The following is a 14,789-nucleotide window of genomic DNA, read 5'->3' as shown; positions in this document are numbered from 1 at the left end:
TGGACCAATAGACCCGTCCTCTGGACCATCAGACCCGTCCTCTGGACCAATAGACCCGTCCTCTGGACCAATAGACCCGTCCTCTGGACCAATAGACCCGTCCTCTGGACCAATAGACCCGTCCTCTGGACCAATAGACTGGACCAATAGACCTGTCCTCTGGACCAATAGACCCGTCCTCTGGACCAATAGACCCGTCCTCTGGACCAATAGACCCGTCCTCTGGACCAATAGACCCGTCCTCTGGACCAATAGACCTGTCCTCTGGACCAATAGACCCGTCCTCTGGACCAATAGACCCGTCCTCTGGACCAATAGACCCGTCCTCTGGACCAATAGACCCGTCCTCTGGACCAATAGACTGGACCAATAGACCTGTCCTCTGGACCAATAGACCCGTCCTCTGGACCAATAGACCCGTCCTCTGGACCAATAGACCCGTCCTCTGGACCATCAGACCCGTCCTCTGGACCATCAGACCCGTCCTCTGGAACAATAGACCCGTCCTCTGGACCATCAGACCCGTCCTCTGGACCATCAGACCCGTCCTCTGGACCAATAGACCCGTCCTCTGGACCAATAGACCCGTCCTCTGGACCATCAGACCCGTCCTCTGGACCATCAGACCCGTCCTCTGGACCATCAGACCCGTCCTCTGGACCAATAGACCCGTCCTCTGGACCAATAGACCCGTCCTCTGGAACAATAGACCTGTCCTCTGGACCATCAGACCCGTCCTCTGGACCAATAGACCTGTCCTCTGGACCATCAGACCCGTCCTCTGGACCATCAGACCCGTCCTCTGGACCATCAGACCCGTCCTCTGGACCATCAGACCCGTCCTCTGGACCAATAGACCCGTCCTCTGGACCAATAGACCCGTCCTCTGGACCAATAGACCCGTCCTCTGGACCATCAGACCCGTCCTCTGGACCAATAGACCCGTCCTCTGGACCATCAGACCCGTCCTCTGGACCAATAGACCCGTCCTCTGGACCAATAGACCCGTCCTCTGGACCAATAGACCCGTCCTCAGGACCAATAGACCCGTCCTCTGGACCATCAGACCCGTCCTCTGGACCAATAGACCCGTCCTCTGGACCAATAGACCCGTCCTCTGGACCAATAGACCCGTCCTCAGGACCAATAGACCCGTCCTCTGGACCATCAGACCCGTCCTCTGGAACAATAGACCTGTCCTCTGGACCATCAGACCCGTCCTCTGGACCATCAGACCCGTCCTCTGGAACAATAGACCTGTCCTCTGGACCATCAGACCCGTCCTCTGGACCAATAGACCTGTCCTCTGGACCATCAGACCCGTCCTCTGGACCATCAGACCCGTCCTCTGGAACAATAGACCTGTCCTCTGGACCATCAGACCCGTCCTCTGGACCAATAGACCTGTCCTCTGGACCAATAGACCCGTCCTCTGGACCATCAGACCCGTCCTCTGGACCATCAGACCCGTCCTCTGGACCAATAGACCTGTCCTCTGGACCAATAGACCCGTCCTCTGGACCAATAGACCCGTCCTCTGGACCATCAGACCCGTCCTCTGGACCATCAGACCCGTCCTCTGGACCAATAGACCCGTCCTCTGGACCAATAGACCCGTCCTCTGGACCAATAGACCCGTCCTCTGGAACAATAGACCCGTCCTCTGGACCATCAGACCCGTCCTCTGGACCATCAGACCCGTCCTCTGGACCAATAGACCCGTCCTCTGGACCAATAGACCCGTCCTCTGGACCAATAGACCCGTCCTCTGGACCAATAGACCTGTCCTCTGGACCAATAGACCTGTCCTCTGGACCATCAGACCCGTCCTCTGGACCATCAGACCCGTCCTCTGGACCATCAGACCCGTCCTCTGGACCAATAGACCTGTCCTCTGGACCATCAGACCCGTCCTCTGGACCATCAGACCCGTCCTCTGGAACAATAGACCCGTCCTCTGGACCAATAGACCCGTCCTCTGGAACAATAGACCCGTCCTCTGGACCATCAGACCCGTCCTCTGGACCAATAGACCTGTCCTCTGGACCATCAGACCCGTCCTCTGGACCATCAGACCCGTCCTCTGGACCATCAGACCCGTCCTCTGGACCATCAGACCCGTCCTCTGGAACAATAGACCCGTCCTCTGGACCAATAGACCCGTCCTCTGGAACAATAGACCCGTCCTCTGGACCATCAGACCCGTCCTCTGGACCAATAGACCCGTCCTCTGGACCATCAGACCCGTCCTCTGGACCATCAGACCCGTCCTCTGGACCAATAGACCCGTCCTCTGGACCATCAGACCCGTCCTCTGGACCAATAGACCCGTCCTCTGGACCATCAGACCCGTCCTCTGGACCAATAGACCCGTCCTCTGGACCATCAGACCCGTCCTCTGGACCAATAGACCCGTCCTCTGGACCATCAGACCCGTCCTCTGGACCATCAGACCCGTCCTCTGGACCATCAGACCCGTCCTCTGGACCAATAGACCCGTCCTCTGGACCATCAGACCCGTCCTCTGGACCATCAGACCCGTCCTCTGGACCAATAGACCCGTCCTCTGGACCATCAGACCCGTCCTCTGGACCAATAGACCCGTCCTCTGGACCAATAGACCCGTCCTCTGGACCATCAGACCCGTCCTCTGGACCAATAGACCCGTCCTCTGGACCATCAGACCCGTCCTCTGGACCATCAGACCCGTCCTCTGGACCATCAGACCCGTCCTCTGGACCAATAGACCCGTCCTCAGGACCAATAGACCCGTCCTATGGACCATCAGACCCGTCCTCTGGACCAATAGACCCGTCCTCTGGAACAATAGACCCGTCCTCTGGACCAATAGACCCGTCCTCTGGAACAATAGACCCGTCCTCTGGACCAATAGACCCGTCCTCTGGACCATCAGACCCGTCCTCTGGACCAATAGACCCGTCCTCTCGACCATCAGACCCGTCCTCTGGACCAATAGACCCGTCCTCTGGACCAATAGACCCGTCCTCTCGACCATCAGACCCGTCCTCTGGACCAATAGACCCGTCCTCTCGACCATCAGACCCGTCCTCTGGACCAATAGACCCGTCCTCTCGACCATCAGACCCGTCCTCTGGACCAATAGACCCGTCCTCTCGACCATCAGACCCGTCCTCTGGACCAATAGACCCGTCCTCTGGACCATCAGACCCGTCCTCTGGACCATCAGACCCGTCCTCTGGACCATCAGACCCGTCCTCTGGACCATCAGACCCGTCCTCTGGACCATCAGACCCGTCCTCTGGACCAATAGACCCGTCCTCTGGAACAATAGACCCGTCCTCTGGACCAATAGACCCGTCCTCTGGAACAATAGACCCGTCCTCTGGACCAATAGACCCGTCCTCTGGACCAATAGACCTGTCCTCTGGACCATCAGACCCGTCCTCTGGACCATCAGACCCGTCCTCTGGACCAATAGACCCGTCCTCTGGACCAATAGACCCGTCCTCTGGACCAATAGACCCGTCCTCTGGACCATCAGACCCGTCCTCTGGACCATCAGACCCGTCCTCTGGACCATCAGACCCGTCCTCTGGACCAATAGACCCGTCCTCTGGAACAATAGACCCGTCCTCTGGACCATCAGACCCGTCCTCTGGACCAATAGACCTGTCCTCTGGACCAATAGACCCGTCCTCTGGACCAATAGACCCGTCCTCTGGACCAATAGACCCGTCCTCTGGACCATCAGACCCGTCCTCTGGACCAATAGACCTGTCCTCTGGACCAATAGACCCGTCCTCTGGACCAATAGACCCGTCCTCTGGACCAATAGACCTGTCCTCTGGACCATCAGACCCGTCCTCTGGACCATCAGACCCGTCCTCTGGACCAATAGACCCGTCCTCTGGACCAATAGACCCGTCCTCTGGACCATCAGACCCGTCCTCTGGACCATCAGACCCGTCCTCTGGACCATCAGACCCGTCCTCTGGACCAATAGACCCGTCCTCTGGACCAATAGACCCGTCCTCTGGACCAATAGACCCGTCCTCTGGACCATCAGACCCGTCCTCTGGACCAATAGACCCGTCCTCTGGACCATCAGACCCGTCCTCTGGACCATCAGACCCGTCCTCTGGACCATCAGACCCGTCCTCTGGACCATCAGACCTGTCCTATGGACCATCAGACCCGTCCTCTGGACCATCAGACCCGTCCTCTGGACCAATAGACCCGTCCTCTGGACCAATAGACCCGTCCTCTGGACCAATAGACCCGTCCTCTGGACCAATAGACCCGTCCTCTGGACCAATAGACCCGTCCTCTGGACCATCAGACCCGTCCTCTGGACCAATAGACCCGTCCTCTGGACCAATAGACCCGTCCTCTGGACCAATAGACCCGTCCTCTGGACCATCAGACCCGTCCTCTGGACCAATAGACCCGTCCTCTGGACCAATAGACCCGTCCTCTGGACCAATAGACCTGTCCTCTGGAACAATAGACCCGTCCTCTGGACCAATAGACCTGTCCTCTGGACCAATAGACCCGTCCTCTGGACCAATAGATCTGTCCTCTGGTTTATTATTCAACACTGAACTAAACTCTGGTTTTTACTTTTAGTCTGTAGTTTTACTTTAGTTAGGTTTGGTTCAGCATCATGGCCGCCATGGTTGGTCAAAGAAATCAACAAAGCAAACAGTAGGACTCAATAGGACAGAGACCTGGAATAGGACAGAGACCTGGAATAGGACAGAGACCTGGAATAGGACATGGACCTGGAATAGGACAGAGACCTGGAATAGGAGAGAGACCTGGAATAGGACAGAGACCTGGAATAGGACAGAGACCAGGAATAGGACAGAGACCTGGAATAGGAGGAACACGGAGATGAAGCAGAAATGAGAGGAAGAGGATGAGTAGAAGAAGAAGGTCTGGTATGGTGTCTGATACCGAGGACAGGAACTGGGACAAGAAGGAGACAATGGAGGGACATCAGCCATCAGGGCGCGTTAAATATTCCTACTCCTGAGGAGGCGTCACCATGGCAACCAGAGGAGAAGGGGGAAGACGATGACAAAGTTCATTACGAGGCTACAAGACATCACTGTGGGATGAGGAAGATGATGATGAGGAAGATGATGATGAGGAAGATGCTGATGAGGAAGAAGATGATGAGGAAGAGGAGGAAGAGGAGGAAGTCAGCAGGTCTGGTTTGTAGACGGTTCCCTGGATTCTGTGGACCGGGTCAGAAAGTCCTCAGAGATCCAAAGATCTAGAGGTGATGAAGGATCATTGGTCACAGCAGGAGATGGACGCACAGATCTATAGACCTACAGCTCAGGATGATAGACTGATCTAAGGACAGATCTATAGACCTACAGCTCAGGATGATAGACTGATCTAAGGACAGATCTATAGACCTACAGCTCAGGATGATAGACTGATCTAAGGACAGATCTATAGACCTACAGCTCAGGATGATAGACTGATCTAAGGACAGATCTATAGATCTACAGCTCAGGATGATGGACTGATCTAAGGACAGATCTATAGACCTACAGCTCAGGATGATAGACTGATCTAAGGACAGATCTATAGATCTACAGCTCAGGATGATAGACTGATCTAAGGACAGATCTATAGACCTACAGCTCAGGATGATAGACTGATCTAAGGACAGATCTATAGACCTACAGCTCAGGATGATGGACTGATCTAAGGACAGATCTATAGACCTACAGCTCAGGATGATAGACTGATCTAAGGGCAGATCTATAGACCTACAGCTCAGGATGATGGACTGATCTAAGGACAGATCTATAGACCTACAGCTCAGGATGATAGACTGATCTAAGGACAGATCTATAGATCTACAGCTCAGGATGATGGACTGATCTAAGGACAGATCTATAGATCTACAGCTCAGGATGATGGACTGATCTAAGGACAGATCTATAGACCTATAGCTCAGGATGATAGACTGATCTAAGGACAGATCTATAGACCTACAGCTCAGGATGATGGACTGATCTAAGGACAGATCTATAGACCTACAGCTCAGGATGATAGACTGATCTAAGGACAGATCTATAGACCTACAGCTCAGGATGATAGACTGATCTAAGGACAGATCTATAGACCTACAGCTCAGGATGATGGACTGATCTAAGGACAGATCTATAGACCTACAGCTCAGGATGATAGACTGATCTAAGGACAGATCTATAGATCTACAGCTCAGGATGATGGACTGATCTAAGGACAGATCTATAGATCTACAGCTCAGGATGATGGACTGATCTAAGGACAGATCTATAGACCTACAGCTCAGGATGATGGACTGATCTAAGGACAGATCTATAGACCTACAGCTCAGGATGATAGACTGATCTAAGGACAGATCTATAGACCTACAGCTCAGGATGATAGACTGATCTAAGGACAGATCTATAGACCTACAGCTCAGGATGATGGACTGATCTAAGGACAGATCTATAGACCTACAGCTCAGGATGATAGACTGATCTAAGGACAGATCTATAGACCTACAGCTCAGGATGATGGACTGATCTAAGGACAGATCTATAGACCTACAGCTCAGGATGATAGACTGATCTAAGGACAGATCTATAGATCTACAGCTCAGGATGATGGACTGATCTAAGGACAGATCTATAGATCTACAGCTCAGGATGATGGACTGATCTAAGGACAGATCTATAGACCTATAGCTCAGGATGATAGACTGATCTAAGGACAGATCTATAGACCTACAGCTCAGGATGATGGACTGATCTAAGGACAGATCTATAGACCTACAGCTCAGGATGATAGACTGATCTAAGGACAGATCTATAGATCTACAGCTCAGGATGATGGACTGATCTAAGGACAGATCTATAGACCTATAGCTCAGGATGATAGACTGATCTAAGGGCAGATCTATAGACCTACAGCTCAGGATGATGGACTGATCTAAGGACAGATCTATAGACCTACAGCTCAGGATGATGGACTGATCTAAGGACAGATCTATAGACCTACAGCTCAGGATGATAGACTGATCTAAGGACAGATCTATAGACCTACAGCTCAGGATGATAGACTGATCTAAGGACAGATCTATAGATCTACAGCTCAGGATGATAGACTGATCTAAGGACAGATCTATAGACCTACAGCTCAGGATGATGGACTGATCTAAGGACAGATCTATAGATCTACAGCTCAGGATGATAGACTGATCTAAGGACAGATCTATAGATCTACAGCTCAGGATGATGGACTGATCTAAGGACAGATCTATAGACCTACAGCTCAGGATGATGGACTGATCTAAGGACAGATCTATAGATCTACAGCTCAGGATGATAGACTGATCTAAGGACAGATCTATAGATCTACAGCTCAGGATGATAGACTGATCTAAGGACAGATCTATAGATCTACAGCTCAGGATGATGGACTGATCTAAGGACAGATCTATAGACCTACAGCTCAGGATGATAGACTGATCTAAGGACAGATCTATAGATCTACAGCTCAGGATGATGGACTGATCTAAGGACAGATCTATAGACCTACAGCTCAGGATGATGGACTGATCTAAGGACAGATCTATAGATCTACAGCTCAGGATGATAGACTGATCTAAGGACAGATCTATAGATCTACAGCTCAGGATGATAGACTGATCTAAGGACAGATCTATAGACCTACAGCTCAGGATGATGGACTGATCTAAGGACAGATCTATAGACCTACAGCTCAGGATGATAGACTGATCTAAGGACAGATCTATAGACCTACAGCTCAGGATGATAGACTGATCTAAGGACAGATCTATAGACCTACAGCTCAGGATGATAGACTGATCTAAGGACAGATCTATAGATCTACAGCTCAGGATGATGGACTGATCTAAGGACAGATCTATAGACCTACAGCTCAGGATGATAGACTGATCTAAGGACAGATCTATAGACCTACAGCTCAGGATGATAGACTGATCTAAGGACAGATCTATAGACCTACAGCTCAGGATGATAGACTGATCTAAGGACAGATCTATAGATCTACAGCTCAGGATGATGGACTGATCTAAGGACAGATCTATAGACCTATAGCTCAGGATGATAGACTGATCTAAGGACAGATCTATAGACCTACAGCTCAGGATGATGGACTGATCTAAGGACAGATCTATAGACCTACAGCTCAGGATGATAGACTGATCTAAGGACAGATCTATAGACCTACAGCTCAGGATGATAGACTGATCTAAGGACAGATCTATAGACCTACAGCTCAGGATGATAGACTGATCTAAGGACAGATCTATAGACCTACAGCTCAGGATGATGGACTGATCTAAGGACAGATCTATAGACCTACAGCTCAGGATGATAGACTGATCTAAGGACAGATCTATAGACCTACAGCTCAGGATGATAGACTGATCTAAGGACAGATCTATAGACCTACAGCTCAGGATGATGGACTGATCTAAGGACAGATCTATAGACCTACAGCTCAGGATGATAGACTGATCTAAGGACAGATCTATAGACCTACAGCTCAGGATGATAGACTGATCTAAGGACAGATCTATAGACCTACAGCTCAGGATGATAGACTGATCTAAGGACAGATCTATAGACCTACAGCTCAGGATGATAGACTGATCTAAGGACAGATCTATAGACCTACAGCTCAGGATGATAGACTGATCTAAGGACAGATCTATAGACCTACAGCTCAGGATGATAGACTGATCTAAGGACAGATCTATAGACCTACAGCTCAGGATGATAGACTGATCTAAGGACAGATCTATAGACCTACAGCTCAGGATGATAGACTGATCTAAGGACAGATCTATAGACCTACAGCTCAGGATGATGGACTGATCTAAGGACAGATCTATAGACCTACAGCTCAGGATGATAGACTGATCTAAGGACAGATCTATAGACCTACAGCTCAGGATGATGGACTGATCTAAGGACAGATCTATAGACCTACAGCTCAGGATGATAGACTGATCTAAGGACAGATCTATAGACCTACAGCTCAGGATGATAGACTGATCTAAGGACAGATCTATAGACCTACAGCTCAGGATGATAGACTGATCTAAGGACAGATCTATAGACCTATAGCTCAGGATGATAGACTGATCTAAGGACAGATCTATAGACCTACAGCTCAGGATGATGGACTGATCTAAGGACAGATCTATAGACCTACAGCTCAGGATGATGGACTGATCTAAGGACAGATCTATAGACCTACAGCTCAGGATGATAGACTGATCTAAGGACAGATCTATAGACCTACAGCTCAGGATGATAGACTGATCTAAGGACAGATCTATAGACCTACAGCTCAGGATGATAGACTGATCTAAGGACAGATCTATAGACCTACAGCTCAGGATGATAGACTGATCTAAGGACAGATCTATAGACCTACAGCTCAGGATGATAGACTGATCTAAGGACAGATCTATAGACCTACAGCTCAGGATGATAGACTGATCTAAGGACAGATCTATAGATCTACAGCTCAGGATGATGGACTGATCTAAGGACAGATCTATAGACCTACAGCTCAGGATGATAGACTGATCTAAGGACAGATCTATAGATCTACAGCTCAGGATGATGGACTGATCTAAGGACAGATCTATAGATCTACAGCTCAGGATGATGGACTGATCTAAGGACAGATCTATAGACCTATAGCTCAGGATGATAGACTGATCTAAGGACAGATCTATAGACCTACAGCTCAGGATGATGGACTGATCTAAGGACAGATCTATAGACCTACAGCTCAGGATGATAGACTGATCTAAGGACAGATCTATAGACCTACAGATCTGTCCTTAGATTTGAGCCGAACCCATAAAACCCAGACGGACCTGCAGACCAGCAGGCTCCGCCTCCAGAACCTTCCATTGTAACGTCTCTGTTCTGTTGTATTTCAGGTCTACGAGCAGGACGACCTGTCGGAGCAGATGGCCAGTCTAGAAGGACTGATGCAGCAGCTGAACGCCATCACTGGCTCCGCCTTCTAACATGCCGTGGCCTTCAGCCGTGGACCAGACTGGAACCTCCCTGCTAGCCTCCATATCTCCTGCTGTCAGTTTTCCTGGAGTGACTTCTGGATCGTGGACCGGATTGAAACGGGAATAAAACAGGCAGCAGGAACTCAGCTGCTTCGACTCCATGAACTAGACCTGATCTGAGGTGATTCTCTACCTGCGAACTCCAGCTTCTTCAACCTCAGACAGGAAACCGAAAAAAAATCCAATGCCCAGAGGCTGACGAGCAGGAGGGAGAGAATATCAGCAAAATAGACAAAGATCCTCCTCTTTCTCCTATCTGTGGTATTTATGAGCGTCGTCCTCCACAGCTACGGCGGGAGGTGATGCATCACTCGGTTTTTTATCTTTGTGCATTCACAGGATGTGGATTTAGTTTGAATTCCTACATTTAGGAAAAAACGGAACATTTTCAGCCACCAAAGTTTCACTGGAACCTTATCTTTCTCGTGGACCTACTGCTGCCCATCATTGTTCGTGTGTTTTCCTTCTTCGTTTACTTGTTGTCTTCTAAAAAAGGAAAACTTTCTGCTGAATGAGCCGTCGCCCTGGCAACGCGTGTAGCCCCTCCTTTTCCCTGATGATGGGAATTAGGAAACAAAAGTTCTCCTGAACTCTTTCCAGATCCTCATGGTCTGCTTCTGTTTCAGCCCAGAAAAACAAACATCTTTTCCAGCGGAAGTTGTGTTGCTGCCAAATTGTGACCTTGAAAGCTTCGTGTGAATCTTTATTTTTGTTTCTTTCTGTCTGAATGAACGAACAGATGGAGGGAAAAAGGAACCAAAATCCAAACAGTTTAACTTTAGATAGACCAGACAGGGACCAGACGGAGGTCAGGGATCAAATTCACAGCTGTGTTCAAAATGGCCGCCGCTCAACGTTTAGCTGTTAAACACGGAAACATTTAATAGTTTAAAATCTGTCTAATGCTGCCTTCATGTGGTAAAAATCATCCTTTGGAAAGTTTAAGTTAGAAAAAAATAATTTTGGCGATATATTGTGAGTTTTGGCTGCCTGATGTTATATCGATCTTTCATTTCCTAGTTTTGATTTTTAATCAAAAGATTTTTATCTAAAATTATGAGGGAAATAGGTTCACACCTGATCCGCCACTATGGCAGACGGCGCCATGCAGCCTTCTGCTGCGCGGCGCAGCGCCGTCAGAGTGGAAGACATCGACCGACTCAAACCCCCCAAAAAAATAAATAAATGATCAATACCTTCTGATGGACGTTTGCAGTTTGCTTTCTTATCCATACACTAAATTTTGATAGCTGGGAAAAATATTGCGATACTTGTTGATATTTCAGTATCGTGATAATATCGTACCGTGACCCAAATATCGTGACATCCATCCCAATACTCCGCCCTAATGCTGGCGCATCTACATCAGTCACATGACCAAACCCAGCTGTGACGTCAGTGTCGTCAAAGGTCTTCAGGCGCGTTTATAGAAACACTACTTCACGCATTGCTAAGCTCTATGAAAGCATCGTTAAAACGTCATTAAAATGGTCTGTGGCAGGAATGGCTTCGGATCGGGAAAAGGAATGTTTAATTATCCGAAGGACCCGGTTTTGCGTTAAATTTCTATCCTAAAAGTAAATAAATCTTCCGGAGAATCTGTGGCGTCCAAACCGATACGGCAAACGATGTTTGGATCACTTTATGGCATCGATCCTGCTCTCACAGTTCGCCGCTCTCCGCAGTGCTGAAAGGTCATCTTAGAAACTTATGTTTCATCAGAGTTCTCAGCTTTCCAGTAGAAATTCCAACATCACTGCATGTTCAGCTGCAGCTTTGATCTAGTATTTTATTTCTCATATTTACGATCCCACATGAAGGCAGCATGAAAGACCATGTAGCTTCAGCCACCAAAGCGTTCTAGGCTAACCCCAACAGCGCAGAGCAAACCGATTAAAGCCTCTGATTCTACTAAACTATGTCATACGGAGCCCCCTGGGTGTCAGGGGAAAAAATAATAAAAAAGCTGGTGGAAATCCGTGGGCACGGAGCAGCTGTGTGCGCACGGAATGCAAAGTTTATTGATCCTAGCACACGGATCAATAAACCAAGAGCACAGTTTCTTAATCTGATATTTCTCTGATATTAAAAAAACTCACTGGATAGTTTTTATAGTTATTAGCCAGCTAGTTAGCTTCCACAGTTCATGCTTCAGAATGCTAGTAGATGCTAAAATATATGTCACTATGCTAAATCTTAGCACTGGCATGTTAACATTTTTTCTTATTCATTGATTTTCCTGTTAGCCGTTCAACAATTGCGTTTGTGTTTAGCAACAAAAACAGCATGCTAACATATAGCTTTGATGTTCAACAATTGATATGATCAGATAGCAAATGGAATAACAACAGCGAGCTAATGGGTGTAGCTATGGTTAGCATCTTGCTAAAGGAGAAGAAAACTTCAGCATGCCATTAATATTCGTGCTACAGTTGCATAAAGCGTTAACTCGCTAAAGGTATCTACATTATTGTTAGCCTAAAGACATTAGCACACTGACACTTAGCCTCTACAATTGACATTTTATCATATACTTTAGCGTTAGCGGGCTAATGGATGGAGTGATAAGTGACAGCATTCAGCAACCACAATATTTCACCAATAACACTAATATTAGCACGCTGATGCTAATGGTAACTATCTCCTAGTGATGGGTCTCGGTGCGCGTCGGTTAGCGATACCAGCGCTGTTTCAAAATGACTGCCGCACTAAACTGTGTTTATTAGCGCATGTGAACGAGATGCAAGAAAGGATTCACCTGATTGGACCATTTTCATCTCGTATCTCGCTGTGTCATCCTGTCCTTCTCAGTTTTCACCAAAGTTCTCTGAATTTAATTAAATTCAAAATGAAATTTAGTTTATACGACGGAGTATTAGGGCCAGGCTAGAGAATTTATTTTTATTATGAGAATAAAGTCGTAACATAACCAGAATAAAGTCATCATACCACAACGTGTTTCAGAAAGAAAGCCTGGAGCTCCGACCAGCAGATGATTGAAGAAGGTGCCTCTTTTAAGAGTTGGAATAAAATACGACTTTATTCTCCTAATGTTACGACTTTATTCTCCTAATGTTACGACTTTATTCTCCTAATGTAACGACTTTATTCTTGTAATAATCCGACTTTATTCTCCTAATGTTACAACTTTATTCTCCTAATGTTACGACTTTATTCTCCTAATGTTACGACTTTATTCTTGTAATAATCCGACTTTATTCTCGTAATATTGCGACTTTATTCTCCTAATGTTACAACTTTATTCTTGTAATATTCCGACTTTATTCTCGTAATATTGCGACTTTATTCTCCTAATGTTACAACTTTATTCTCCTAATGTTACGACTTTATTCTTGCAATATTCCGACTTTATTCTCGTAATATTGCGACTTTATTCTCCTAATGTTATGACTTTATTCTTGTAATATTCCGACTTTATTCTCGTAATATTGCGACTTTATTCTCCTAATGTTACGACTTTATTCTCCTAATGTTACAACTTTATTCTTGTAATATTCCGACTTCATTCTCGTAATATTGCGACTTTATTCTCCTAATGTTACGACTTTATTCCCCTAATGTTACAACTTTATTCTTGTAATATTCCGACTTTATTCTCGTAATATTGCGACTTTATTCTCCTAATGTTATGACTTTATTCTTGTAATATTCCGACTTTATTCTCGTAATATTGCGACTTTATTCTCCTAATGTTACGACTTTATTCTCCTAATGTTACAACTTTATTCTTGTAATATTCCGACTTCATTCTCGTAATATTGCGACTTTATTCTCCTAATGTTACGACTTTATTCCCCTAATGTTACAACTTTATTCTTGTAATATTCCGACTTTATTCTCGTAATATTGCGACTTTATTCTCCTACTGTTACAACTTTATTCTCCTAATGTTACGACTTTATTCTTGTAATATTCCGACTTTATTCTCGTAATATTGCGACTTTATTCTCATAATATTATGACTTTATTATCGTAATTGTACGACTTTATTCTCGTAATAGAAAAAGAAAATCTCTGGCCTGGCCCTAATAAGTAAATTTTTTTATTTTTTTTAATGCTAGTCAACAATCGTCCTCATTCACACGTTAACCTAAATGTTTACGTTTTTTATGGATGTCATCTAAAAATATCAGAATATTTTCATATAAAAAAGGATATTAAATAATACAATATAACACTGAACGGCTTAAATTAAAGTATTACCAGGTCATACAGTCAGATGGGCTGCCTGTAGTGACTTTAAACGTCCAGCAGGTGTCAGTATTGAGTGAGCCAGTATCAACGCAGCATCGATAGTTTGGAAAAGTGTCGAAACGCCTCGTCAGCCATCGCTACTATTTCCAAAAACATTACCTTTAAAACAGCTGATATCCTAATGCTAACGCTAAACATGCTAATGGCTAACATGCTAGTGCTAACATGTTGCATCTCCGTTATATTTCTGTCGGAAGTGTTAGGAGTCTGTATAAAGAGTTTACATTTAGAACACAGTTAATAAACTTCGGAAATAAAAATCAAAACTGAACTAAAAAAGCAAATTAAGCTCAATAAGTTCTGACTGAATTTGACCCAAACAGCAGCCGGTAGATCCTTTGATCTTAGAGGAACAGCCTCTAATTTCATTTAAAGGATCCAAATTCAGATTAAA

The 14,789-nt window shown here is 46.3% G+C and overlaps 1 protein-coding gene across 1 annotated transcript in view; it reads left to right on the top strand.

The window, feature by feature from the left end:
- Window positions 1-12,695, top strand: part of LOC119776881 (netrin receptor DCC-like) — a gene marked incomplete at its 5' end in the record, with an annotated part of 120,146 nt that extends 107,451 nt beyond the window's left edge. The window contains one exon of the mRNA XM_038275510.1: window positions 9,980-12,695. Coding sequence (XP_038131438.1) covers window positions 9,980-10,069 — 90 coding nt within the window. The remainder of the gene's footprint in view (window positions 1-9,979) is intronic.
- Between the last annotated feature and the right edge of the window lie 2,094 nt (window positions 12,696-14,789).

This window comes from Cyprinodon tularosa, unplaced genomic scaffold, assembly GCF_016077235.1.
Source record: "Cyprinodon tularosa strain WSP-4 unplaced genomic scaffold, ASM1607723v1 ctg963, whole genome shotgun sequence".
NCBI lineage: Eukaryota > Metazoa > Chordata > Actinopteri > Cyprinodontiformes > Cyprinodontidae > Cyprinodon > Cyprinodon tularosa.
Note: the sequence above shows the minus strand (reverse complement) of the source record. Positions and strands in the feature narration are given on the sequence as shown.